The 26,227-nt window shown below is 44.4% G+C and overlaps 1 protein-coding gene across 3 annotated transcripts in view; it reads right to left on the bottom strand.

The window, feature by feature from the left end:
- Window positions 1-26,227, bottom strand: part of LOC105277738 (bifunctional heparan sulfate N-deacetylase/N-sulfotransferase) — a 225,192-nt gene that overhangs the window by 54,053 nt on the left and 144,912 nt on the right. For all 3 annotated transcript variants that reach the window (XM_011336331.2, XM_011336330.2, XM_011336329.3), the window contains one exon: window positions 12,956-14,728. In XM_011336331.2, coding sequence (XP_011334633.1) covers window positions 12,956-13,131 — 176 coding nt within the window. In that variant the 5' untranslated portion in view covers window positions 13,132-14,728. The remainder of the gene's footprint in view (window positions 1-12,955; window positions 14,729-26,227) is intronic.

Raw genomic sequence — 26,227 nt, forward strand, 5'->3', positions numbered from 1 at the left:
CACAAGACGCGCATTACCGAAACTGAACGCGCGCCTTTCTCACGCGAACACGCGTGCGGAAGCCTTATTAATGTTATATCGCGCGCGATCATTCGCGGCAATTAAGCAGCGCGTAAAATAGCGGTGTACAATATAATTACAACGAGTCGAGGCGCGCGAGCTGCTATGCAGCCGTAGTAATCGAGATTACAAATGAGAGAAGCGTTAATAAGCGGTCGTATCACAGTCGGCCGGAAGTGGGGCGCCGGGGAGGACGGGAGCGATTAATATGTCGTCAAAGGAGCGCGCCACTTTGGTACGCCCGCAATCTCTGAGGTCTGCGGAAAACGCGAGCCGGCGGCAGACACTCGAGCACTCCGGGGGCGTTCAAACAATTAGGCGGAAAATGCCTCTAATGGCGCAGCAGCTGCTCGAATTTGACTGGCAAAATTTCTGACGGCATTTCTCCTCAATCTTCATCCGCGCCTAATGCATGCATGATGCCTAACTACGTGACGGCTGCGTTAACGGCATTATTCATGACTCACCCCGCCAAAGAGGTCATTATCCGGCAAACAATCGCGAAAAATTGTTATACATAGTTAGATTTAACGGCGGACCTCTGAGAAACGTCGTAGTCGAAGCATCCCGGAAGCTTGTTACGGTCTACCTTGTTTACGGTCGTTTTCTCGTAGATTGATCGTATCCGTTTAGCGAGATTCGCTTATAATTGCTGCTCACGCCATCATAGAGGGATCTGTATGGTGCTACGGGGTATCAGAGAAGTTTAACCGAATAACTCTTTCTCCGACACTGATCTGCTCGGAAAAGAGGCTTATCGAGACATCTCGCACATCCAAAAGCGACTCGGTCATTTAACGACGGATTTATTCAACTGACAAAAAATTGGTTACAGTCGGCGATGCTTATTTTCGTCTCTATTATCTTTACGTTTACGGGATCGTTATTATTAGAAAATGGCTATTTGCGTGAATAACAAATATCGGATATTCCGTGAATGCAATAGCATCATCTGAAATTGTTCCACTCTTAATATCTGACCTGCTCGTGTAATCAGTGAAATTTGGAGTTGCTAACAGCGTATTGTGTCCCGTACAAGTGCGTATATTGGATACGTAAAGGTAATAACAGATCGGATTAAGCTATCATTTTTAAGAACGACTTTTTGATCCGAGCCGATAACATTTTGCGAGCAAACACGTCCGCGCGTAATGATAGTTTTTTTCGCAAAAAGCTTTCAATGCAAAGCCGGGAAAAACTATTCCACTTTCATATATTCACAGCGAAAAGCTCACTGCAGAAACTCGCGGCTAAAAACGATTTCTCAATAAGCTTTTTACTATTCGCCTTTACCATTGACACGAGTGAAATACACGTATGTGGGTTTCGAGTAAAATTGACACGAAAGAAAATTGATATCCAATTGATTAACGGTGAATTTATTAATTATATAAATTAGCCTTTCGAGCCTTAGCGAGAGCGATCAAATTCAATTTCTAAATCTATGGAAAATTTATATGCTAGATGTAAAGAATATAAGAGTATAAAAGTATAAAATTAGTAATCAAATCTCTGGATTGGATCTCATGAAAATTATATGATTCAAGAAATGGAATGATATTATTGACCTTAGTTGGAGATCATCCTCGTTATCGCGAAAGTGTCAAATGTCTTTCGATTTTTACGCTTATTTTAATCTGCATTGACGCACATGACATAATGAAATATAATAATTACCACGATGGCACGAGTAGCAGTTTGATAAACGGGAATCTACCAGCGCATCGATGATGCAAAGTCATGCCTGAGAAACGAGAAAGAGTGTAGTTTATCGGCCAGAAAGAGAATCCATTCATGCAGTTCGATATCAAGCATGTGTACATCGATAAGTACTTCAACTACCGGCACGATGGCACTCGTCGGATCGTATCATGAATGCTTTTTGAAATACACGAACTTTTTCTCGCGACATGACTCTCATCGATTTTCATCGATTCTCGTTCGCGCTCACGCGACACCAATTTCGCGACATTTATTCCACGAGGTAGCCCGAGGAAACACGCGAGGTGTGAACGATAAAATATCTCGCACCGTTTAACAAGCGATCGTCTATTTCCAGAACGAACGCGAGGTTGCCGTGTAATTTCATTGATTTTCTCGCGATAATGAGAGCGGTCTTGAACGATCGAAGGGAAATATCGAAGAGACGCACCGCGTTCGATGTGGCAATATGGCATCCTCATTGAGTCTCCTTTGTACGGGCAAATAAAGGGTTTCATAGGCGTCGCGCCAAAGTCCCTGAAAAAGAGGTACGGGAAAGTGGAAACGGCCGGGCGCGTCTCCGATAATTGGAATTCTAATCAATAGAGTGCAATCAGTCGACCATGATGCGCCGTTCGGTGTAGAGATACAATTTATACGCGCGCAAACACCGCGTATGGATGCATACTGCGTCGTACGTATCTCTATCCATGCGAAGCGTCATCCACTTGGGCACAAAGAATTATTGGCTCCCATTCTGCCTGGGAGTTACTGGCAGCGTCTGTCCGTCTGCCCGATCCGGCTTCCTTCCACCCACTCTTGCGTTTGTGTTCTTCTATATCCGAGCGTTGCCGTATATCAACACTGCACAATTCGAAACGTATCGCCGCTGTCTTCCCCTTTGTGTCTTTGCCGATTCTTCTCGCGTAAAACTCGTTTTTATCGCTATCCGCGCAGCACTCTCGGAACCCTTTGCCTCGATACCTGGTCGATGAGAGAAGAGAGAACGTGATCAGGACGTACGACGACGAGAAATCACCTGGGTCCAGCTTCAGAGAGCCAAGAGCGGAGAAATCTGGCCGCGCTGCACAACGATACGATACATCTACTGACTTGTCCGATATGTACGACATTACTTGTATCACGTCGTGCACATTGCCGTCGGAACATATTTGTCAGTGGAAGATAACGTGTCTGATAACATTCTTTCGTCGCATTCGCGTCGCTACAAGTCGCCTACGCGAATATTACTGTTGTGAATGTTGCCGGCCAATCGATATATCACTTCTGCGCACGCGATCGTTTTCCAGTTCAATTGCGTGGATAGTTTAGTCGTCACTTTGATTAATTCGAATTATTAGACAATTGTTAGACAAGAAATACATATCAAACTTTCATCAATTTATACCGTCACTATGTGTATATATGTCAATGTCGCTGTATAAATTATAACTGTAATTATAGCTGTCACTTTAATATCTAATTTTCGTTAAACGTTTTCTTCTTTCGACCGCTTCCCTCTAAACGCTTTGATAGCCAACGTGTATCGTGGATTGATACAGAGTACTCGTATTAACACGAGTGCCATGGACAACACTGTTGCATACTTTTTCTCCGGCTGAGCCCCGGTTGGTCTCGACAGCGTTTCACACTTTTCCCGGATGCTCAAACATCGATACGCCGAGTTATCGAGTCGTTCTCTCGACGTGTCTGTCCCGTTCCACAGAGAGACAACCTCGAATAGTTTCAGCCGAAAAAGTAAACTCGTGCGGCGGCGAAGGGATTCATCCCCGTGCTCGGCTTACCTTCTTTGCGGAGACGTTACAGATACGTTATCCTCGAGTATGATTAAACACGTGATTAGCGTTGCAACCGCACTAGTCTTTTAACGGGTATATCAAGCTGGCTTTTGCAGCATCTGTGAGTATACGTGTTATCCGCAACGAGTATCAGATGCTACATACATTAAATGGGACACGCGGTATAACATCTCGACGAGCTGAACAGCAGAGCACGAGGGGATACGACAGAGATATACCAGCGTGCAACTACATGGAGAATAACTGCGACACCGTGGGAGATTTGTGCAGCGTCCAAGGGTTAATTCACAGGAATTCATGGGAATCTGGGGGTGTGCCACACCCTTGCCGACGAATTGCATGTCGCGCGATTCGCGTTACCTCGCGTTGCCCAGTTTCACCAACGATCGTTGCTCGCGTGCACGACATTCGCGAATTTCTTCTCCGTTTGTAATTCCGCGCGTGGGAGCGAGCGCAGTTGTGAACGGTTTACGCGTGCACTGTGAATCCCGTGGCGTTTTTCGTTTATTGATCGCCCCGACGTTACACGCAACGTGTCGCGAGTCCAGCAAGTACGGCGAAACCGCCTGTTCGGACGGGAGGTAGGACCCGTTGATGCGCAAAGATCGGAATTCCATGCTGTTAGTAACTGCAGTTACCGGACAGAGTTCCATCGCTAGAACTCATTCGTGAGGGTATACGGCTAAAACATTCTGAATGTTTCTCAGGACAATGTCCTTGACAACTTATGTTAAGGACAGGGTCATAGGAAGTGAGTTCTCTATTCTGTATATTTATCTGTCATAGAAACAGTATTGATTAAAGTTGCAATTATTTAATTACAATTACGACGCGGACGTGACTAAAAATGTTTTCTGTACAAGGCATGCTCTTTTGGCTGAAGAGAAAATTGTACGGTTGAGTTTCTGTTTGTTGTCTTCTCCGTCAACAAACTTTGTACAATTATATCGCGAATGACAGTTAGCGAGCAAACGAGACGAAGCCGCGATTTAATTGGATCTCCTGTCGCGAGAGGAAATGCCACGCGCGTAATTCCTCATTTCTGATGTCATAGTCCGATACACGATGTGACTGGCGTGACAGATCTTAAAGGCGATCCCCATTCACGTTACATTCTCGATGACTAATTCGTCGTCGATGCTCATCGGCGAGACTGGCTCTTCGAGGTGCACGCACGCATGTCTCTTCCTGCGCGTGGTATTAGGTACAAGGCATCCGGTTGTACGTACACGCTAGTCGCAAGCCGCAAGGGTATCGCAAACGTTTTCAATGGAGCTTTGCAGGGCCATGCAACCGATACCCAGATATCCGCGAGTGGACACTGTACTATGGTCGCGCATTTGCGTCGCATCCTATGGCTAATTCATCGAAATCCACTGAACCACCCACGCCCAATAACGGGCGCGTTATATGTACACCTACAGCGGTATATGCGCACACGCTCGACTGGCATCACGTATCGAGGACTAGCCGTGAGCTTGACAGGCTATCATGCCGATTGTCGCCTGGTAGATGCGTCTGATCACATGTTACGAGTGGACGCGATTAACGATCGCGACCGTCGTGTCATCAGGCCGAGATCCCATGTGCGATTGACAGAATCTTGTTTTATACGTATCGCGATACAAGCTGGAGTCCGAGTTTCGGAAACTCTCTTTTTCTCTCTCGCGAACAATTTGCGCGTCCGTTTGGCAGTTTTACGTATCGAGATCGAGAGATTTCGATGCATCCAACGCGCATCAGCTTCCGGTACACATCCGCAAGTGCACGAGAAATCGCACTGGTCGCAGTGGCCGAGTGGAAATTCGTTTCTCCCTATCGAGGCCTCATGTATACAAGCCGCATGTTCGCTAATTCCACGTTCCACGGAAAAACCGAGTCCGGTACCGGTACCATAGATGCACATCGTTGCACAACGAAATACGTACTTTTCGGCTGCGAACCGAACGATATCGACAACCTCCCCGATACTCGTAGCTATTAATTCTTCGAAGGCAGGAGAGAGAGAGAGAGAGAGAGAGACAGAGCGGAGGTTATCGGCTCGCTTCCGAACCGCGTTTCGCGTTTCAACTATTGTGCGTACACGCACGTTTCGTCCCCCTTTGTACCTGGCCATTCCTCCGCGATTCGTGTTGCACGCCTAGTATATCTGGGGTAACGGAAATCCGGCACCACGGCCGTATACATGTTGCCGAGTATATTTACACCGGAATCGATGAGAATTACGAGTTAACATCGCCGACTCTGCCTGACGACCCCCTAGTCCCTGTACCGGAAGCAACCCTCAGGATTGACAGAATTAGGGTCGCCTCTCACGCACCCACGAAAGCAACAGGACAATGTTAATGGTCTGGATGCGCGCGACACATTGTATCGCATCGGTCCGAGCCGGGGATGTGCGACGATTTGTGATATGGCCACGCGACACGTATTATTTAGCGATCGAATTGGCGACTTTGTCGTTGCGATGAATTAACGCGCTTAATTAAGTCCGCGTATGAGTGTCGGCACCGTCGCGTTATTTCGTTACGTTGGATTTTCAGCGAGATTAATTTTTTCGTCGTAATGAAGATCGATACCAGCGTTGAGAGAGTAATCGAATGTCGGGCGTTTTTCCTCGCGACGGAGAGAGTACGTATATCAGTCCTGGAGAACGGTGCGAATCAAGATCACTTTTTGATCCGGGGTGTAATTTATATTAAATACATTTTATTCACTCACACGGAAAGCACGCGAAAAATGGAATTTATTCAACGTAAATATTATGTGCACGTGCGATGATTGTTCAGTTGCGCATATTTATTCTCTCTAACAAATACCAAAAATTAAATATCTCACGAGAATATTATCACAACCATGCAATATAATTATACACCATTGCCGTTTCAAGCACACGCGTCACGATCGCATGATCATATCATCTCAGCAAGATAAAAAATGCGGAATAAGCATGATTCTGCTTTAATAAGAGCGGAATCTCGACACTAACGAACTCGTGTTTCCGCCGCGATCGCGAGTCAAGCAAGAGTCGCGATTAACGTGGCTTCTCCAGCGGAACCGACCAGCGAGTGCTCGCGGCTTTCCATTTAATTCGCAACGTCGTAATTGCCGAGTGCGTTTATGCGGGCGGTGTCCTTCAATCCGGTGTGCACGCGCGTATTCACGATCACCGATTAAATCCCGCATGGCGAGGACGACGGTGGCGGCTCTCTTTCGTCTTTCGAATGAAGGCGGACCGTTGGCTCTCGGTCGAGTGCTTCTCGAGTTTTTGCCATCGCTAATGAGACCGCACCACGAGCTAGCTCCTCCTGCTTCTTGTCTTCGCTAGAGAGAACGCGACGCACATATATTTTACCTACACGTGCGCGATTTGTACGCGTAAATCGCTATGGTGCACGCGGGGGAGAAATAAAAAGCGGGAGGCACATCGCGCAGTGGACAGCCTGAAATTACGCTGCGAGTTACGCGGGCACGCGCTACTTTTCATCCATTTTTTTCTTTTTGCCAACACGCCGGCAATTACCCGCTCGATGTCGTCTGCGAAGTGTCGCCGTGCCGGGGTTTTGTACGCAAACGAGAGCGAGGATCGGGTTAGGGTACGGTCGTGCGTGAAGATGGAGATTAGGTGAGTATATAGAGAAAGAGAGGGATATCAAGCAGGAAGAAGAAGAAAAAGAACGCAAATTGACGTTGGAATTCGTTTACTTATCCTCAATGTATACTCTCTGTAGTATATTATACTTGAACCGAGAGATACTTTGTTATACGAATATCATATTGATTAATTTTGCACAAAGTCGTACTAATGCCGTGTGTGCGACACGTCAAAAAGATAGAAATGAAAGAGAGCCTACATATCTGATAAAGCGAGTCTTCTGAAAGCCCGCAATAGGCTATGGTTTACTGATGGCTGGATCGTCGCAAAAGCAAACATGGGATGTGACTTCCTCCGTCGACCATTCCCCTGATGGTCTCGAAAGTCGATAAAACGAAAGATTCTCGTCCGCTGTCGTCGTCCTTTGCGATTATCCTTCGTGGACAAAGTCATACGATATATTACTTTCTTTCGCGATATATCCCTCTGTTAGGAGAACAAGCATCGAAATCGGGATACGTCGAAAATTATGTTTGTTCGATCGCGGGCATATCGGCTTTGCTCTTCTTCAAACTTTCAGGTAATCCTTGCAGATCCCGTCATTTCGCAGTTTCCATTGGAAATTGTATTCTTTTAGCATACAAGCATACACACGCGCGAGTTTTACAGTTCACTAAAAATATTAGTTCAGATCAATAAAAATATTAAGAGATTTATAATTAAATCGACGATTCAACCATAGAGGAATGTGCCTGAAACGCACATTGTCCAAAATGTTCTTTTCGGTTAAAACCGAAATCGTTTGCAGCTTCATAATTTAGTTACTCAGTTTTCTTTTTGTACGTCAATTCATGTATGAAAACATTAAGTAGAGTTATAAGTGAATACACAAGCTGCATTAAAGTTTAAGTTCACGTCTGAATAAATTTTACACGTAGGACTCCGACAAAGAAATTCGCGGCCAAAGTTTTCATAATTCGATACTGCTTCGCGAAGACAATTGTTAAAAATAATCGAGAAGATTCTGGCGGGCGAATAAATGTTACGATGAATAATGCATCGTGACGTTGAACAAACTATTCTCTTGATACTCGCGGTATCGTTGTGTCGGCAGAACTTGCTCTCTCTCTCTCTGTCTGTCTCTCTCTTCCTCTTTCTTGCGTGACGTTTGCAATTTAATTAGTTAATTTCAGAGTATAAGCCGGACTATAAGACTTTTAATTTACGATGTTGCAACTTTAGAAATTAAATTAATCTTTCAGAAGATTTGTTACAGCGCTAGAGCGTTGATGTATAAGTGTAATTTTCCTCAAAATACGTAAATACAGGATATCAGTATTCTTCATCAAGAAGAAATTTCACCATCGTTATGTATTTAAACTCAAGCGATTAACTTTTAAACAAATTAAGACGAAATGTAGCTTCTCCGATTTTTGAAATGAAAGTTGTTGACCCGAATCGCGCTCAGAAAAATCATCGGACACGATACACAGATGTTTTCATTCACCAATTGCATTCCGTTAATATTCGAAAATGTGATATAGCACATCGTGTCCGATGATTTTTCTGGGCGCGGTTTGGTTCAATGAGCAAAACGTAATGAGCACTAAAACGCGCAAGATGCATCATGCAAAAAGTGCGTATATAGTGATAGGAAGAAATCATCGTGTATCTGTATGTGTGTATGATGAGAAACTTGAATTGACGCTGATTGGGCATGCGACAAACATCCGGCCGCATTTCAAGTCCCACGACAGGGAACGCACCTCTTTCCTCGGCGCACGGTTTGCGTCGCGAGATAGATCGGATCTCGTTCTTTACCAGAAGCAGAGAGACGGCACGTCCCACGTCTCAACACGGGCATACGCTCATTAACGGGAGACCGTTATTCTCGTTATCCGCGAGTAATTCTCTCCAGTCACTATCACGGCCGAGAAGATCGTGACGACCACGACGGCGTAATCGCGCACTTCTCAGATTAAAGCGAAAAGAATTATTCAACGTAGACGAACTATTTTTTATCGGCGGTGAGAGGACCGAAAGTATATGGGATATTTTATGATTCGTGAAAAAGACTCGCATTGCGATGTGGAGAAAAGAAAACAAAAGGATCCCGACGCCGTTAACGATAAATTTCCTGCCGCCGCTGTTGCCGCTGCCTTTGTGCCTCGACACATCCTACTTTAAATAGCTTTTACGCGTCACTGTCCAAAATGTAAAACAACGATTTATCGCGCGATAACGCGTCCGTGTATAAAAACCGGCGATGCATAGCTGCAGACGCCGCGCGACAGCTGACACCGTCGCGGTGCGACAAGGCAGAATCCTACGGAGTGATCTAAAATTGCAACGTTATGCGCCTCGTGAATTCCGTTAATTTATTACTTTCTGCTACTACGGTAATAACATGTTTTACTGCGACATTGCACGACACTTTTTGACAATGTTGCTAGAATATATACTCGGTACAAATCCGCAATGTGTCTATGCGTAAAGTGTCAATTGAAAAATATTTGATTTTTCGTGAGGTCAATGTCATCATATGTCACTGCGATATCAGACAAATAACGACTACTGTTTGTGCATGACATGTAGACAGCTTCTGCAATATCCTCACTCTATAAAAAGAGCAATAAAAATTTTCGTGCAGTGCAAAAAGAGACTTGAATTGTTGTTGCAAACGTAAAATCACGTTTGTCACATATCGTCATCCACAATTTGGCTAACAATCCGAAACCCGAAATAAGACGATTAATATTATATATTATATAATAATATTCAGACGTGACATGTAACATAGTCGGACACTGGCTGACCAGTCCGATCGATTCTAGTAGTAGTTTCGTATCATTTCAATAAATCACACATAGTATGTCTTGCCTTATCTGTACTGGCAATGCAATTATAAATACCGAGATGCCACGTCTCGGAATACAGCTCGAGAGATATCGTCATACGTTCGCCGATAGAGGACTGTCCAACCATGGCTACATGGATGGTTATGAAGCTGCCAGCGCAGATGTGAAATTACATGTCAATGTCCGCGCGCCGGTGTGCATTAGCTTCCATGATTGACGACAGGGATGGATACCTCCTCCTCTCTCCTCACGTACCGCGATCGGTTACGGTATTCCACGGTGCATGTGTACCGCGGGTTATCCTCTAAGATTGATCCGCGTAAGATCATGGTATTATCATTTAACTCGATGGCGCGTGCACGAGGATTTATACGATGTGGTCTCTTGATCTCTGGGATATGGCAGCGTATCGTGTAGTAACAAGTCGTACATGTAGCGCCCTACGGTCCCCAATATGAAGCACGCCGCAGGATTATAACGAATATTTTATACTAACAGATATGTTCGTTGGTATCGCAGCAAGATAAATTATGGAAGAGCCGTTCGTGTAAACGCGTGGTTTACATTCTCGAAACCGCAACCCTCGCAACTCGGCTTACAACACCGTGTCACTCTCTCTGTGAAAAATACATCCCCAAACTTTCAACCGACATTCGGTTTTCAGAGCCAAGGAAATTTCCTTTCACCGAAAAATTGTACTTTGATCACTTTGATTCCCGCGCGGCAGAAAAGAAAAAAACGCAAGACTTTGCGCGTGTACTTAATGATCGAATCATCGATCGCGAAACGTAATTTCCGCGCCTTTGGAAATATCAGCGATTGGCGAGACTCACGCGACACGCATAATTTTAGTCACTGTATGTTCGGCGAGGCACAGTCATTGTTATACATATATGTATATCTCGACAAATACTGCGAGTGCAACGTTTTCATGCCGCCTCGCTATTACGCTACACACGGAACGAATGTCTCGGTTCGTGGCGACGCTGCTCGTCGCCTCTAATTAACTGCGAATTTGCTTGTTCGACCATCGTAGGATCGCCGTAGGGTTTCGAAGAAAACTGGAATTCGACCAGTTATTATGGGAACATTTACATGTCGCGTCATACATATGTGCGTATCACTCGTATAAGCGTACATATACTGCGCTCTCTCGTAACTGATTGAAATTGGATCGTCTCTAAGACCGAAGGCACCTGCCAATTTGCTGAATCCACAAACTATTTCGTCCTTGCGCCAAGGGTTATTGATGGTTATTCCGCTTTTTGCATATGTTCCCGGTACTCGGTTACTCTACATTCTCTACAACGGTACGAGAGACTCGTTTTTTGTCAATATTCTCGATTATTTTTCCACATTGCGCATTTAATGAAATTTGATAAAGAATGATGAAAAATTATTTTGCATTTTGTCCGTGAATTTGTTTTAAAAAGCGCTGCGAAATCTTTAATATCGTTTTTCGTCGATAACATCAGAGAGCTGATAATTTGCGCAACAGGAAAGAAAGATAAAGATATCGTTGTAATGACTAATTCAACATTTCAACCTGCATTATGCAACATTTCGACGTGCAACGTATAATTAATATATAATATATAAATTACCCCGCTACATGGTCAATGATAATTTTATGCGTCTCTTATTCTTTGATTATCAGACGTAATTGGCGTAATTTCGCTGAATGCGATTCTTGATAACAGTTGCATATATATTTTATGTATAACGGACGGTGTTAGCTGCGTGACAAAAATATTTTATTACTCCGGGACACGAAAATACGTCGCCGCTAAGCCAGATTAATGTGCTTTGATACTACCAGCGATGTCACATCAACAAAAATTGTTTTTCACGGAATATTGTTACTATTTCCTTCGTTTATCATCATCATGCGAAATTTCGATAAAATATTGTACTTATATGTCTTCTCTTTCGTTTATTATCCATGTTCAAACTCTCCACGTGACAGCGAATTATGATAAGATAAAGATGACACTCGTTTATAATGATTTTCACGGAATTATTATTGAGATCACAACGCCGTTGCTGTATTCATGATTCACGTTATCTGTATTAACTATATGTATAGTATTATCTCATGTCATTGTTGTTTCGATTTTTTGAGGAGACGGTCATCAATAATTGAGTTTCATTTAAAACGAAAAATATTTCGGTTGTCGACGTTCACGAGGAGGTTCATCGGTTTTACGACGTTGCTTCGGTAACACGCTTGCAACAAAAACGAATAATGCAATTTCCGCAGATAGTCCTCAATCGCTTCCACTTTTCCATGTCGTTGCTTCGTGACGAAAAAGGACATCACGGGAAATGGTCTACTATGTGCGATCTCTTGCGGAGGATAATGCTCTACCATTAGTAGCAATGTCGCACGCGACCGCGCAATTTCCGAGTTACGAGCTAGACAGCGCAACGGTCAGCCAACTCGCAGTCTTAATTGGCTCGCTATATGCGCTCCGGTTGATTACGTACAAAGTAATTAAAAGTGTCGCCATTCTACTTCACTTCCCGCCAAACGACTCTCGGCTCGTCTCGCGTCGCTCTCGCGTGACAATACTAACCACTACTCAGCACTAAACTCGCTTACGCGGTGTTCTTCCCCTGAATGGTAACCGTTGCATCTAAGCTCTATTGTGGCATGAGTCTTATCATCCAATGTATCTCAAACTTTGATACAATTTCACTGCTACGTGTATGGCAGATGACAAAGTTTCGATCTTTATTTCTCGTTAAACAGTTTTTCTTCAACGAGCCACGTGAAATTAAAATTTGCAAACAATCAACAATCTGAAGAAATTGCATGCTTTGTAATTTCTTTGCAATTACTTACGAGATATAGAAATAGGCTTACTGAAGGCTTATTTCATTCCCATTTTAAGGTACAACTGGGTAATGTCCAAACTTACCTGGAGAACGATCCACTACTGACGATGTAGTGAGTGTAGTAGAATATACTGCCGATGGAGACAAGCAGCAGCGCCAGGACACAGCGCTTTACCGTCGCCTGTTTGACGACATAGCGCGGACCGAAGGCGCCTAATAGAGGAACGCCAGCTTCGTTCGTGGTTATTCTCATCACCATCGTCTCATTCGACGAATGCGCTTCTGCAGATGCAATGACAATACCTCGTTGCCGGATTATCGGATAGTTTTCGTCGTTGAGCGAGTCGGCTGACGTGTTTGCCCGCGGCGCGCGTACGCTCGTGTTGCGACGTTATTCAGCGGATCTGCCGAGAGATCCGGTAGTAGCTTCAGATATCGTCGCTGACTCCCGGTGAGTGTCTCTTTCTTCGTTTCTTCAGCATTGAGTGCCGTCGTCGCCATGTATTCGCGTTTGCAACCGAGGACTTTTTCCGAGCATCAGCGTGTAGTTCTGCTCCACGTTGCGTCCGCGTTCATACGTATACAGTAATATGTATGCCAATTAACGTCAATTTGCTAGTTTTCGGCAAAGCGTCATACGGATGAGTTTTCTTAAAATTTTCCACGTGTTTCCACAAAAAAAGGACGATGTACGTACATACAAGTTCGCGAAATACCAGCGGCGGAAATGGAGCTAAAATCCCAACTCGAAGCTACTCTTCGTCTAACTTCCAACCACTCGGTCAATGAAGTACCTTTCGCCGAAGTTAACGAACAACATCGGACCGAGACCTCCTCGTCAATCGAACGTTTCTTCCGATGAGATAAATTCACTTAACTCGACTGAGAAATTTCAAGACGATCGCGCTCGGGACGAAAGAAACGAATTCAAAGTTCATTAGACACGCTTAATCCCGCCAGCATCACGCGCGTCCTACGAAATAACGGCGGCTCTCGCGCACGAGAGAAGCAGTCTCGATCCCAGCCAGGTCGCGCGAACCCGATCTCGGTCCCGGATCAAATCCCCTCGTCCGTCTGTCGAGTAACATCGATGACGATTCAGCACCGAGGATCCCGACACCACTTGTTGCACTCTCGAGGACGCGGTAGGATCGCCATTTCGCAAGCAGCACGAGAATTCGCGCCGTCAATCGCGCGGTACGCCTTTAACCCATCTGGCCGGGTATCTATCGTGAAACTGACCCGGTACATCGAAATCTCAACGTCGAGCGAACGCGCTGCTCCGCGTCATTCTTCTGCATTCATAATCGCAACAGATCAGAATAAATGCGTTCAAAATCTTGGGGAACGATTGTCGGAAAACGAGCGTGAAACGTCTCCTCGTCGACGATTCGGAATCATGCTGCCACTGAGTGATGCTCGTTCGATTCTCTCGTGTGTCTCGCAACAGATCGTCAAAGACCACGCTCGAAGCTTGAATTCTCGCGAATCTTCCTACTCGCGCTCGTTGGATAACTGCCGTCTGTTGTCGAGGATCAGCTGGTTCGCAGACGAGCTATTCGTTACGACACCATTCACCGTTAGTGCCTCTAGATACGCGCCATCCCCTTGTGGATCTCGCGATGCGCAAGCAAACCAGCTCACTCGTAAATTTCGAGCGTTGCTTCGTGTCTTCCGTCCGACCCTCTTCTCGTTTCTGTTAGCCCTGTCGCCGTTTCTCTTTTTCCTCTGTCAATTAGGAACAATGTACAGGCGCGGCGTTTTCTACGCGAAACAATTTTCCGAGTTTATCTCCGTGCGGCTCCCGCTTTTCGCTTTGCAACATCGAAGAGCACCGGAAATCCCATGATATCGTTCTGTAACAATTAGAATAGAGAGAAGATTAGAATCGGAAGAAAAAAGGGAAAATGTGCAGACATGGCGCGGTTATCGTTACGATAAAACGCTTGCTCGTAAAGCTTTCTCAAACATTGATTTATGTTTCAAGTAAGGCGCTTGAGAATTTAAGATCGCAAGATGCACCAAGCTTCCGAGAAACTCCCTTTCAGTCGCGATCGTTTCAAGATGACAAATCGATATTGACAGCATCAATCGCGCTTGAAATAACAACGTAAAAAGAAAAATGATACGCTTGAGAGTCATCTCGGAACGATCAAACAAGCAGCGGCCGAACGATTACGGCGCCCAACAACTCCAATTAATCGAGCGTACTACAGGCATAGCGGTGCAGCTCTCTCTCTCTCTTTTTCTTTCTCCCTCTTTCCGCCGCGCTACCGCGCGCCTCTCCGAACGACTAATCTTTTTTTCTCGCCGGTTATACATCCGCCCTCGGCAAGAAGTCCATTAATCAGTCCTCCCTCGGGCCGCCCGCCCCGCGAACGAGCGTTCCCGCGGCGATACAAACTTTCGTTTTATCTGTTGTACTCGCGCGAGTCCATTCGCTGTCGTTCCCTCCGATTCGGAGAGGAGAAACGAAAAATGCGATAAAAGGCGCCCAGGATAAATTGAAAATGAGACGGCAGGGTGGCAAGAAACGAGCGGGGAAACGTGGAAATGGATAGAATCGATGTCAAGGAGGGCAACCCAGGCCCTCCTTTCTCCCTCTCCTCCGCCGAGCTCTCCCGGGAGCTGACCCGACATTTTTCCCAGGGAAAATATTGATACCGTCCACGCGTACCGTCCACGCGTACCCGCGCCTGGCTGATTTCGAGGAATCGGCGGAGACCGAAAGTAGTGCCCCTCGAAAGGGACTCGCTCGCGAGGGGTGAGTACCCCCGCGCGACGACACGAGACGCACGGAATTTAATTACATGGCCGGAATGACTGACACGCTAATGGGTGGACGGGGGTGAACCCGTCGACGAACTTTGGCAATACCTTCCCGCCTTTCTGCCACCCTGCGATTCTCTCGATCGGGCGCCTCTTTGACCTGCTGACGTGTAATGATGGGATAGTTGCTTCGAGATAAAACGCGCGCCCGCCGAAACGAATGCACGAGAGTTGAACAATGGTAACTGTAGGTGTGCCAGGGAGGAGAATAAAATGGACCATCGTTTGTTCAATGTCACTCGTCTCGAAATCTATCTTTAACGATATATTGTTACGACAAAACGACGTTAAAAGGCGCAGATATACTCGCGTAGAACTGTTTCATTCTGCATTCTTTAACACGATCCAAGGTTATTCGTCTCGTTGTACAAAAGCGACAAGTAAAATTTATTGCGCCGCGGCACTTTGCTTTCACTCGTATATATGAAAACATCCGCAGCAGAATCCCCGCTTTAATTTCCCCGCATTTCTCGGCACATTCTACCCCGTAATATTTTCTCGCCTTACGCACCAAAGTTTTCCCTCGCAAAACTCGAGAGTCCACGCGGGGTCGATTCGTTTATTGCACGGAAATAATTCCTTCGGGATTCCTAGCCAGATCTACTCGGGCGCCGTGCCGGGTGCTTAATTCGAGAGACACGCTCTCGCTCCTCGGGAGGGTCGTTAGTCGGATGCATCACGCGCGCGGACTTGAAGGGAGAAGCCACATGGATGCACGAGGGCCGAGATTGCACGAGGAAACTACCCGATTGGCACGAAATGAGTACGGAAGGTTCCTCCTGATTATTCGTTCGAACGGAACCATCTTTCTTCCGCGCCCTCGCCGAGGAATCTCGACGAACCGTTCTCCGTGTTCGACCAAGTGAATCCAATTTCGTTCAGGTTCTCTCTAGAATATTTCGCTATATGTATACGTATATACATATATTTGTTTCAAATCAAACATATTCCCCTTTATGTATGACGATCTTTCAAAAAAATTGTTCCGTCTAAATAAATTTCAGTTTCTTCCTTTAGTAACGACGCGAGATAACCCAATCTTGCTTTTCCGGACATTTTGTCACACGACCGATGAGGAAAAGTCTCGTCGATTCCGAAATGTCACGTCTGTTTTCCGCGGCATGATTGGTGCGTTTCTTTTTATTTCGTCGCAGAACAAAGGTCTACGAAATCTGTGGGGGTTTTTCTCGAAGGGGTGTTTCGTAAGTATAGAAATCCCCCAAGCGGGACATATTTTTCAAAGATGGAGCACGCGCGAATCCGAGAATTTATCATCTCTTTTACAGAAAAAAGGATGGAGACATAACCGTGGCATTCCTTCAATGAAATTTTTTCAAGTTTTCAATTTTTTAAGTTTCTAAACTAAAAAAGAAGAAATACAATATAATGCCAGCAAGAATTAAAGCATAAAACGGGCTCATTTAAATTTTACGAAAGTTAGCGAACGTTCTCTATTCAACTTTAAAACCTAGCAATGAAAGATTGACTTTTTCCTTTAAGAGCTAAGATCTTCAACTTTTGCTACTAGCGATATTATTAATTCCAAAGAGATAGCGAGTTTATGAAGTATTTTGTAATCGATGAGAAGCTCCACTTAGCGTCACGTGTTAACGCCTGCACGGTAACTTGCATTATTCGAGCAATTCTAGTAGGAATTTAAGCGAGAGAGCACGTCCAATGACGAAAACGCATTAAATCTGAACGTCTTGTCGTCTCGTCGAATTTTTAAGTTTCGATAAGGAGATTAACAGCACAAATTAGCGTCGAATATGAATATCCCGGCGAAAAATTCCGCAAATAACAAATTCAAGTTTCCGTCTCGTTCTCGGATGAATCGAAATTTTCTCCAGTCGCAATATGTCACATCGCGCTGTGATCCTTGGATTATAATCCATCGCACATACAGGTATTACTCTTTTTTTTTCTCCTCCTGTTGGCCGTTTGTCCCCCGACGAAAAAACAACGGGCGGAAATAACGCCTATAGCGGCTATAGCGGCTATAGCGGCTATAGCGGCTATCCCGGCTTGCCGGCGGTCTGGCTTCCCGGTGCAATTCGTTGCACGTACACGCTTTGCAGTTTACGTATACGTCCGCGCGCACTGCGTGTGTGTACGTATGCGTTTTTGGCCAGGATAGAAGCGTGAAATTAAATCCGAGGAACACACGATACACGCACGCCATCCAACACACATGCCCATCTCCGTGCATACCAGACTATGCGTGTGCCACCCATGATATTGCGATATAATATAATACGGCTTGCCCAGCATTTCTCTCTGCGGTTCTCGCCAAAAACAGACGCTTTTCAAAACTTTTGCAAATCACGCCCGCGCGAGTCGTTCGCGCAATTCTTTATTTATGCATATCCGACGGGCGGTCCCGTTCTTTGCGGGAATTAAAATTAACTCGTGTTGTGATATTCAATGCCCAAGTGATATATCAGCAAGAGTTCGACACGATGAAAATAACATTCGCGCGTGTGAAGATGCATACGTATTACTGTTCAACGGAATGTAACACACGCGCGAAATAAATAATCGATTAAATTAACGCGACGTATTTCCGCTACCAGATCTTGGAGCTGTATATTTTAATATTTCAAGGTACCTTGCGGTACGCGCAAATACGTACGTAAGGCGTCTCGAAAAGACAGAAATGCAAGCGCGTCTTCGGTCGCGTGAAGGCAAATGAAATATTCTACCCGATAATTACAAGCAGCATACGATAAGAAATAAACGCGTCACATATACGTATACATGGTCGAGAAAATTAACTAAGAATTTACATATCACTTATGCCCGCGAGGATAATACGATTACGTAAAAGGTTTCGAGTATCAGGAAGACGTGTCTATAACCGGTTGCGAGTTCATCATGGCACGACAAAAATTAAATAAGATCAAATGAGAGAAAAGCTAGATATTATTGTATATAATAATAATAGAAAAAATAATTGATTAAAAAATTGATAACGATACTTTAGCATCATATTTTTAATATAGTACTTGTTAAACCGTTGCAGTGGAGAATAATGCTCGAAATTAGTAAGTGAACAATATGAAATCCCGCGATAATTAACAGGCTCCATTCGAAAAGTAGAAATGGTAACTTAACGACTAGCACGTTGGATTATTACGACGTTGAAGAGCATCGAAGTGGCGCATTAAAGCTTAAGACGGAATTCCGGCATATGCCGCTGCTATGCTAGGAATATCGTGGCGCGGTAGTGGTTTAAAAGCTGCGGATGAAGCACTACTTCCGCATATTACTCTGACTTAAAAAGCAATTAACTGGCTGACGAGGCGCGCGGGAGATTTTTTCGTAGCGCGCGCGCGCACGTTACAATGCGCTTTTTAAGGTCGTTTTGTGCAAACTAGTGCTCTCCGCTATCTCGTGTGCTCTCTCCCTCTCCCTCTTTCCGCCTTTCAAAATCCTCCGGATTAAAAAAAAAGGAAGGTTGCACGCGTCCAACAGCATCTTCGCCTCGCCGAGAATGCTGTGTTACGTAAGGAATTTAATACCCCCTGTTTTCCGCGTGTTTCCGCAGCCTCGGATGGAAAAACATTGAATATAATTATGGAAATAATGCGGAACGAGAGAGGAAACTCGACATGCCACGATGAAAGATAGAGTGACGAAGAGGCGAAAAACTGCGCGATAAGTGCGCGTGGGTGCAGTGATAAGAAAATATTTCCTCTATTCTCCATGCAGTACCTTTAGTATGCAATCACACGTTCCTTTTTGTTCGCTTTGATATTTAATTCTTATCATTTAAGAAAAGATATATGCAAGCATCCAATCTGCTTCACGCTGCTCGTATTTCTCTGCATACTTTCATTAATTTTTCAGACCTGATTTGAAATTATATCGGGCTATCGAAAATCGATAGTTGCATGAGTATCTATAAGTATCTAAGTATACATTGAGATTCAAATCATGCATTCACATCCGTCTAATGATCAAAACGTTCATCTTGGAGACGCGTAATACGCAGAATCGGTACTGTAACAAAACTCTTACGGGATAGTCAGATCTGATTACCATACTATTAAAATGAATACGTTTCTCATCATCGCTTGCAATTAACTCGTCGCACGATTCCCCGAATAAAAGCAGACGATTGTCGCATTATATCGTTCGTTCGCAGCGCGCTGCGATGATGGTTCATAGCGCTCACGGCAATTTTGGCACATCCGCGGCTGCGGCGGAATTTCGCCCGCGTATTTTTATCCGCCACGACCACAAGCAGGAGAGCCGATCTGTCGGCGTCGCTGTCATTTCGACGCCGTTGCACACGCTGTGCGATAAACGAACGGACAGATGCACACGCGATATCGGCGGCGCGGTAACGCCTCTTTACGACTGCCGGCCATGTCGCGCGATATTTAACGTGTCGTCATAATTCGTCCTGTCGCTCGTTTTTCGTCAGTCATCGCCGTTGGAATCTCGTAAGCACGTGAAAAGCATGAGCGTGAAAGAATGCCGAAACTGTTCATCGTCGTCGTCGTCATCCTGCACGCGCACCCTCCGCGAGACCAAACTCGCGCGTGGCAGTTGATCCTTTAAATACCGGGCAGAGAACATTGATCTCCATTGAAACGTTTTCTCGGATGAAATAGAGATTGTAACGCAAACATGCGCAAAACAACAAAAACGGAAAGACGCTCGATCGCTATCGTTTGATCTCGTTACTCGACGATTTATTTCTTCCTATATCAGTTTCACGACATCACGACAAAAATAAATGATTTGTTTCCTCGTTAAAATTGTAGGTGAAGATAAACATGACGCATCGTATTTTGAACTGCAACGTTGATCATTAATTAGCGACGTCGTTGCTCGCGTTGCACGTTGTCGTAGCAGGGAACGTTCAGGGAAGGCGCGCGATGTAAAGCGCGGATAATGAATACGTCTCATTTACGAGTCGTTTAAAATTATAATTAAAATTGAAATTTCCTAGAAAATAACTGCGACGTGATGCAGCGTCGAGCTCGTCGAGGCGTTACTCGAATGAAATGTACACGATCTTGGCCGGGAGGGGGAAAAACATCTGAAAAAAAACTGTTAACGAGCTGACTTGATTGAATCGCGGAAATCGATGTTGCTCGCTATTTTTACATACGCCACGCGAGATTTTCAAAAGTCGCAATAAAGAACGAACGTTTTGTTTCGCTCGACCATGTGAAAACGTGCGCGTGTCTTTGTCGGATTATTGCTCGCTCGTCCCTCGTTTACTTTTCGAGTGCTCCTCTCGGCGAGTACCGCGCGTCTAATTACGCGCTCTGTATCCGCTTACGGAAGTACTTGTGCAAACACGGAGGAGACGGTCGTGCACGCGCGCACACAGAGACGGAGGGGTTATCGACGTCGTTATTAAATTTACGAGAACTACAATATTTGCACAACGATTAATATTACCGATTAACATTATACACGGATTAGTTATATGTAGCGACTCCTCGCTGCGCGTATCGGTGATAAACGATGCTGTCAGCCCGTGTAATTATAATCGTGTCCAGAGGGCATTGTAATATCTGTTATTTGCTGAATGTTAATTTGCAACCTTCACATCGACTCCAATGAATCTACTTCCTCCAGAATTTCCGTCTCGAACAGTTTTCCACTTTACTCGTTGCTTGTACATTGCAATTGATATTGCGCATCTTTTCGATTTAATTTACATTTAATTACAGATACTCCAATTACATGTTACTGCACCTTTTTGAATGATAATCTCGACCCAGGTAAATAAATCCAGTAAATGTTGCACACGATTGCCAGTCACGTATACTCGGCAACAACCCAGTCGCGATTTGAGCAGCAGCGCGAGCGGTTTGAAAAATTCGCCAAACACTTGCGTGACGAGCACCGCGAACGTCATACGAGTGTTATACGAAACTCAAACTACCACACGTCACAGCGGCTAATGAGAATACTTTGTCTCTCGAAAATATACACGTACGCGTGTGCACGTGTCGCAAAATATTGCGGATATTCGCGACGGCGGCGTATTGTCCGGCGAGACTTTGTCTCGCATCCCTCGCGGTTAATGGTCGGTAAAGTACGTTTTAGTAGACCCACTCAGGCGTACGGCTAGTACAGTGCGCGTTAATTATGGTTGTAAGCTGAAATTGCGATCATATCGACGTGCCGGCAACGCTGTTAACTTGCCACGGTTCTGTGTAGTCGTACGTTGTACGTGTTAATTCGGTGTTAACATCTGTCGTATATGCCGACTTGCAGGGATAGGAGCCCGGTTACGATATTTGCACTAATGACGGCACCGTAAAACGACGTGCGTGCACTGTAAACGGGCGTGTCGCGCGATTTATGCTAATTAAATTCCCGTATGTTGCGCAATGGTCGAAAAGCGAGATGAAGCTCTATCGAGATCCAATCGTTTCGCAACGACGATGCTTGACGTGTCGTTGTTCCGCGCGTCAAAAAATTAATTCTTAGCGCATGACACCATCTTATCTTGAAATATGAATTTATGGTTTGGTATAGTTTGTGTGAGTGCAACAAGGATCGTTTATCATCGCCGCAGATTGCCAGCGGTAACGAGCTATTCGACTCTAATCAACTCGATTCGGCCGGATCCATCGAAACGTTTGAAGCGATGCGTAAACGCCTACCGCTAGGTAAACACAGCGAGAGCTTATTTAATACATGTAGCAATTTAATAGACAGTTGCGTTGATTGATGCAGAACGGTGAATTCACTCATTATCACACATTAATTCACATTAATAAATTAACACAGTAATCACTCGCGGTTTCGAGGGAACAATGTTTATTCGTTTAACCATATTTTGTTACCGCCCTCCGTTATGCTGACATTCAGTTTCTATCATCTCGAACGCCGCGCGTCATATCATCGAGTTTCGCGAGCCATAGTGTCGTGGAATTTGACATTCCTTCTCCGTTGAAATGGAATTTCGACAATCGGACTAGAGAAGAAACGTTCTTTTCGCCGACAACGATGAATTCCGTCCATTTCGTTAAGCGTATGACGTGGAAAGAGACTGTGTCGATATTTCGGCATCGAAATGCATTTCTTGAAAGGGAATGGCCTATTGAATTTCGCTTCGCGCGGAGATCTTAGACCCCACCGGAGGTCGTAGAGCGAACTTCGATTCTCGGATGATGCACGGTTCCCCTGTTTACCATCCCAACTTTGCCCCGCTTTCCTCGCTGCGCCATGCTGCGCACCCCCGCAGCCATCTCCAGGACCATCGTCGTCGCTTTCGCTACTCGCCACCATCGCACCGACGCATCTTCGACTCTCGGTACGCTCGACGTTTTCTTTTTCGTTTTGCCTCGAGGCATTCCGGAGTTCACCTCGTACACCTCCGCTTCGTTCTCGAACTTCCGCGACGCGGATTTACGATCCCTCGTCCGCGACGTCGTCGCTTAAAGCTGCGTCGTCGTCTTTACCCGCAGGATATTCTGCTTTCGCGGTTTATGTATATGCCACGGAAGTAAAATTTGTTGTGTACGAGTGCAATGTCATGGTCTTATTAGCGCTTAATTACATATGAGGATGCTGCAGCCATACAAGCATAAAACGTCTTGAAAATGTCTTTCTTTGTATTTGGCAACATGTAATTTCTTTGCCGATTCTTAAGGATATCATTGGCAAAAGCAAAAACGCAAAAACGCGTTGCATAATATATTTTCATAATATTAAAATGAAGTAACGGCGCGATTACTATGGAATAATGCTTGGATTATCATACGTAATAGTTACGATAACGCATAATAATCGAGGGCTGTCATAATTAGTGATATATACGGTTGCGATGTATCGTTATCATTATCCTGTCGTACCTGTACATGTTAATACATGTTAACAATGTAATTAATTTTAATAAACTGACGTGTATCTAATTTTGACAGACTTACGTACAATAATATAGCGTATATATCATGTTAGAAAACTCGAAAGATTTAATCAAATATCGCTCATCGGAAATATCTTAATTATGGCGTTAACTTAATTATGACAGTGTACCACTGTTTCGATATCGTTTTTAATAGTTTTTATGTCGATTTAGCAGCTCTACACAAGTTTTAATATATACTTTATTAATATGATATTTGTTTCAATATTACATCATGTTACGCGCTGTTTTGCGCAACATGTGACATCTCACATTTTTATAGACTTTTTATAATCGTACTACAAACTTGGAGTGCAACGACATTGGTCACAAGCTGCAGTATAAGCTGCGGTAGCTGCGCGATATCGTATCGCTACTTTGACGAAAAATACGATACGATTTCCAAACAATCTCGGCACGATGCCGCAACCGAGCCATATAGCAGCAGAGATCGTTTCGTTTAAATAAGCTTCTTAGTAGAGAAGATATAAAGATCCTCGCGGATCTTTGATGCTCAAAGAATTTTCGCGGATCCCGATAGATCGTGGGATACACCAAGCAAGATACGAGCGTGATTCGAAAACGTCGGGAATGACGACGCGTGTCGTTTAGTCGTAAACCTCTTTTATTACGGTCCTTGCCGTTGTGTGTCAGCGTGTGAAGTCGTTGAACTGGCTCTACGTAAGGTACCTTCCAAGTGCTGCTCTAGTACAAGCCCGAGCTCTTTTCCCGCCGTATGTACTTACATGTATAATCGTACATACAGGCATACAGGCATACAGGCATACAGGCATACAGGCTGCATGATCGATCCTTGCCGAAGGTTCCGCGCCGCGTAGGTCAATGACTCCGCGAGGACTTATCGTGTCTTAAAAGCGGCACAGGTACGTCCTGGCAGAAGATTTCGATAGTTTCCAAAAGTTATCCCGCTATCGTGAGTTAAAACCGTTCCGCTAAGTGGACCGGCCTTTACCGGATCGTTTGTTCGAATTACCAGCCGATAATGCGACGAGGCATGTGACGATTTATGTACGTTATCTTTGGGAATGATCGCGTTTCTTCGGCTCGAACTATTAATTTTACAGCAACATGATACTCTCACGATCGCGGCAAACCCCATCCCGGTTAACAGTTCCAAGTGCCAGTTTATTACCGTTATTTGGCTTAATCCGTCGAGATGAAAAGTCGCGGGTTAAAAGCATATTCTAATCGCCAATTTCATTTACCTAGCTGAGAAAAAGAAACTTTGAGCTTTCTTAATAACGATGAGAAATAACGCTTTGATTAGCGTTGATCTTGCTCCACCTAAGTAAGGCCATTTTAATAAAGCCAGCTCGCCTATTTTGCGAGCTGCGCAACGTTGGCTGCAACGTTTTACAGCGTAACAGAGATTTTCCACATTCCTCTCGCGATATATCGTACTTTTCATAAATGTAAACGCCACATTTTTCTTCATTTATGTTGATGATTCGCGGAGGATGAAAGAGCCGTGTTACGAGATACGCGAAAAATCGACTGTACGCTTCGTTGTGATAACACTGCCGTTATAACGGGTGTGACTAATTACGAGAGAGATAACGTGATCTAGAGAGATCAGCACATCATAATAATATATATGAAAACTTAAAGCTGCTTGTGTCTTCATCAGCGTTTGTGTACATTATACTTTTAGTTCTTTAATAAATCAATCAAGATTTCATTAAGTATATAGTATTACGAGTTGAACAAAGTTATTTTTAAAATTACAGTTTTCCGTGTTGTCAGGTCACGTAATTGCTCCGATAAGATTGGAAATTCGAGTTAATATTATTTGAACATTCATATTTATTTTTCCGTAATAACTCATTTATTTGAGCGTACCAGAACTGCGAGCCGTGCTGTCAATGCATGCTGCCTGAAATGCATATTTAATATTGATTTATCAACTAATTTTATTTTGACCTCGGTATATCAGTGACATTGGTTAATATGATCTCGCATCCTTTAGGATAATTAATGAGAGGGGTACGTGTATCAATTGACGATTAATTCGGTATCTCGAGAAATAAATAGCGATGATAGAGGTGATCGAGCCAGGCTGTTTTTAATGCTGTCCGAATATTAATGCGAAAATGGATTTCATCTTTCCGCGTCGTGATCCAAATAATTGTGAAATGATTGAAATGTAGCTAAAGAGAAAGAGAGAGAGAGAGAGAGCGCAAACGCGAGATAACACGATTGTTGCGCTGAAAATAAAAGCCCGTGCACTTGGATAACAAGCACCTGATTGCTGCCCGATTTACAACAAAAGCGATAATTATGATCGTGTGCGCACCTTCGTTAGTACATCGTGTGCAGGACATTTTGAGTAGCGTTATTAAATAGCTAGCGTCCCGATTTCAGATTTATTCAATTTTCATCGAGCGAGTAAATATACTGAACGCGTTTTCGGCGTTTTCAGCGTGCGCTTTCCGCGAACGTCGAAAAATGTAAACGAACGATGGAAGTAGCGATAGAAATAAAATCCAATTAGATGGTGGATCACGCGCAAATTCATTTACCATGTCGTAATTACGATTGATGCACCGCGCAACGTGATATCGCGGATATTTCTGCAAGTATTTACGCGAAATGATGCTCCGAATTCAAATTGGCACCGTTAAAT

This window comes from Ooceraea biroi, chromosome 12 (genome assembly GCF_003672135.1).
Source record: "Ooceraea biroi isolate clonal line C1 chromosome 12, Obir_v5.4, whole genome shotgun sequence".
NCBI classification, from domain to species: domain Eukaryota; kingdom Metazoa; phylum Arthropoda; class Insecta; order Hymenoptera; family Formicidae; genus Ooceraea; species Ooceraea biroi.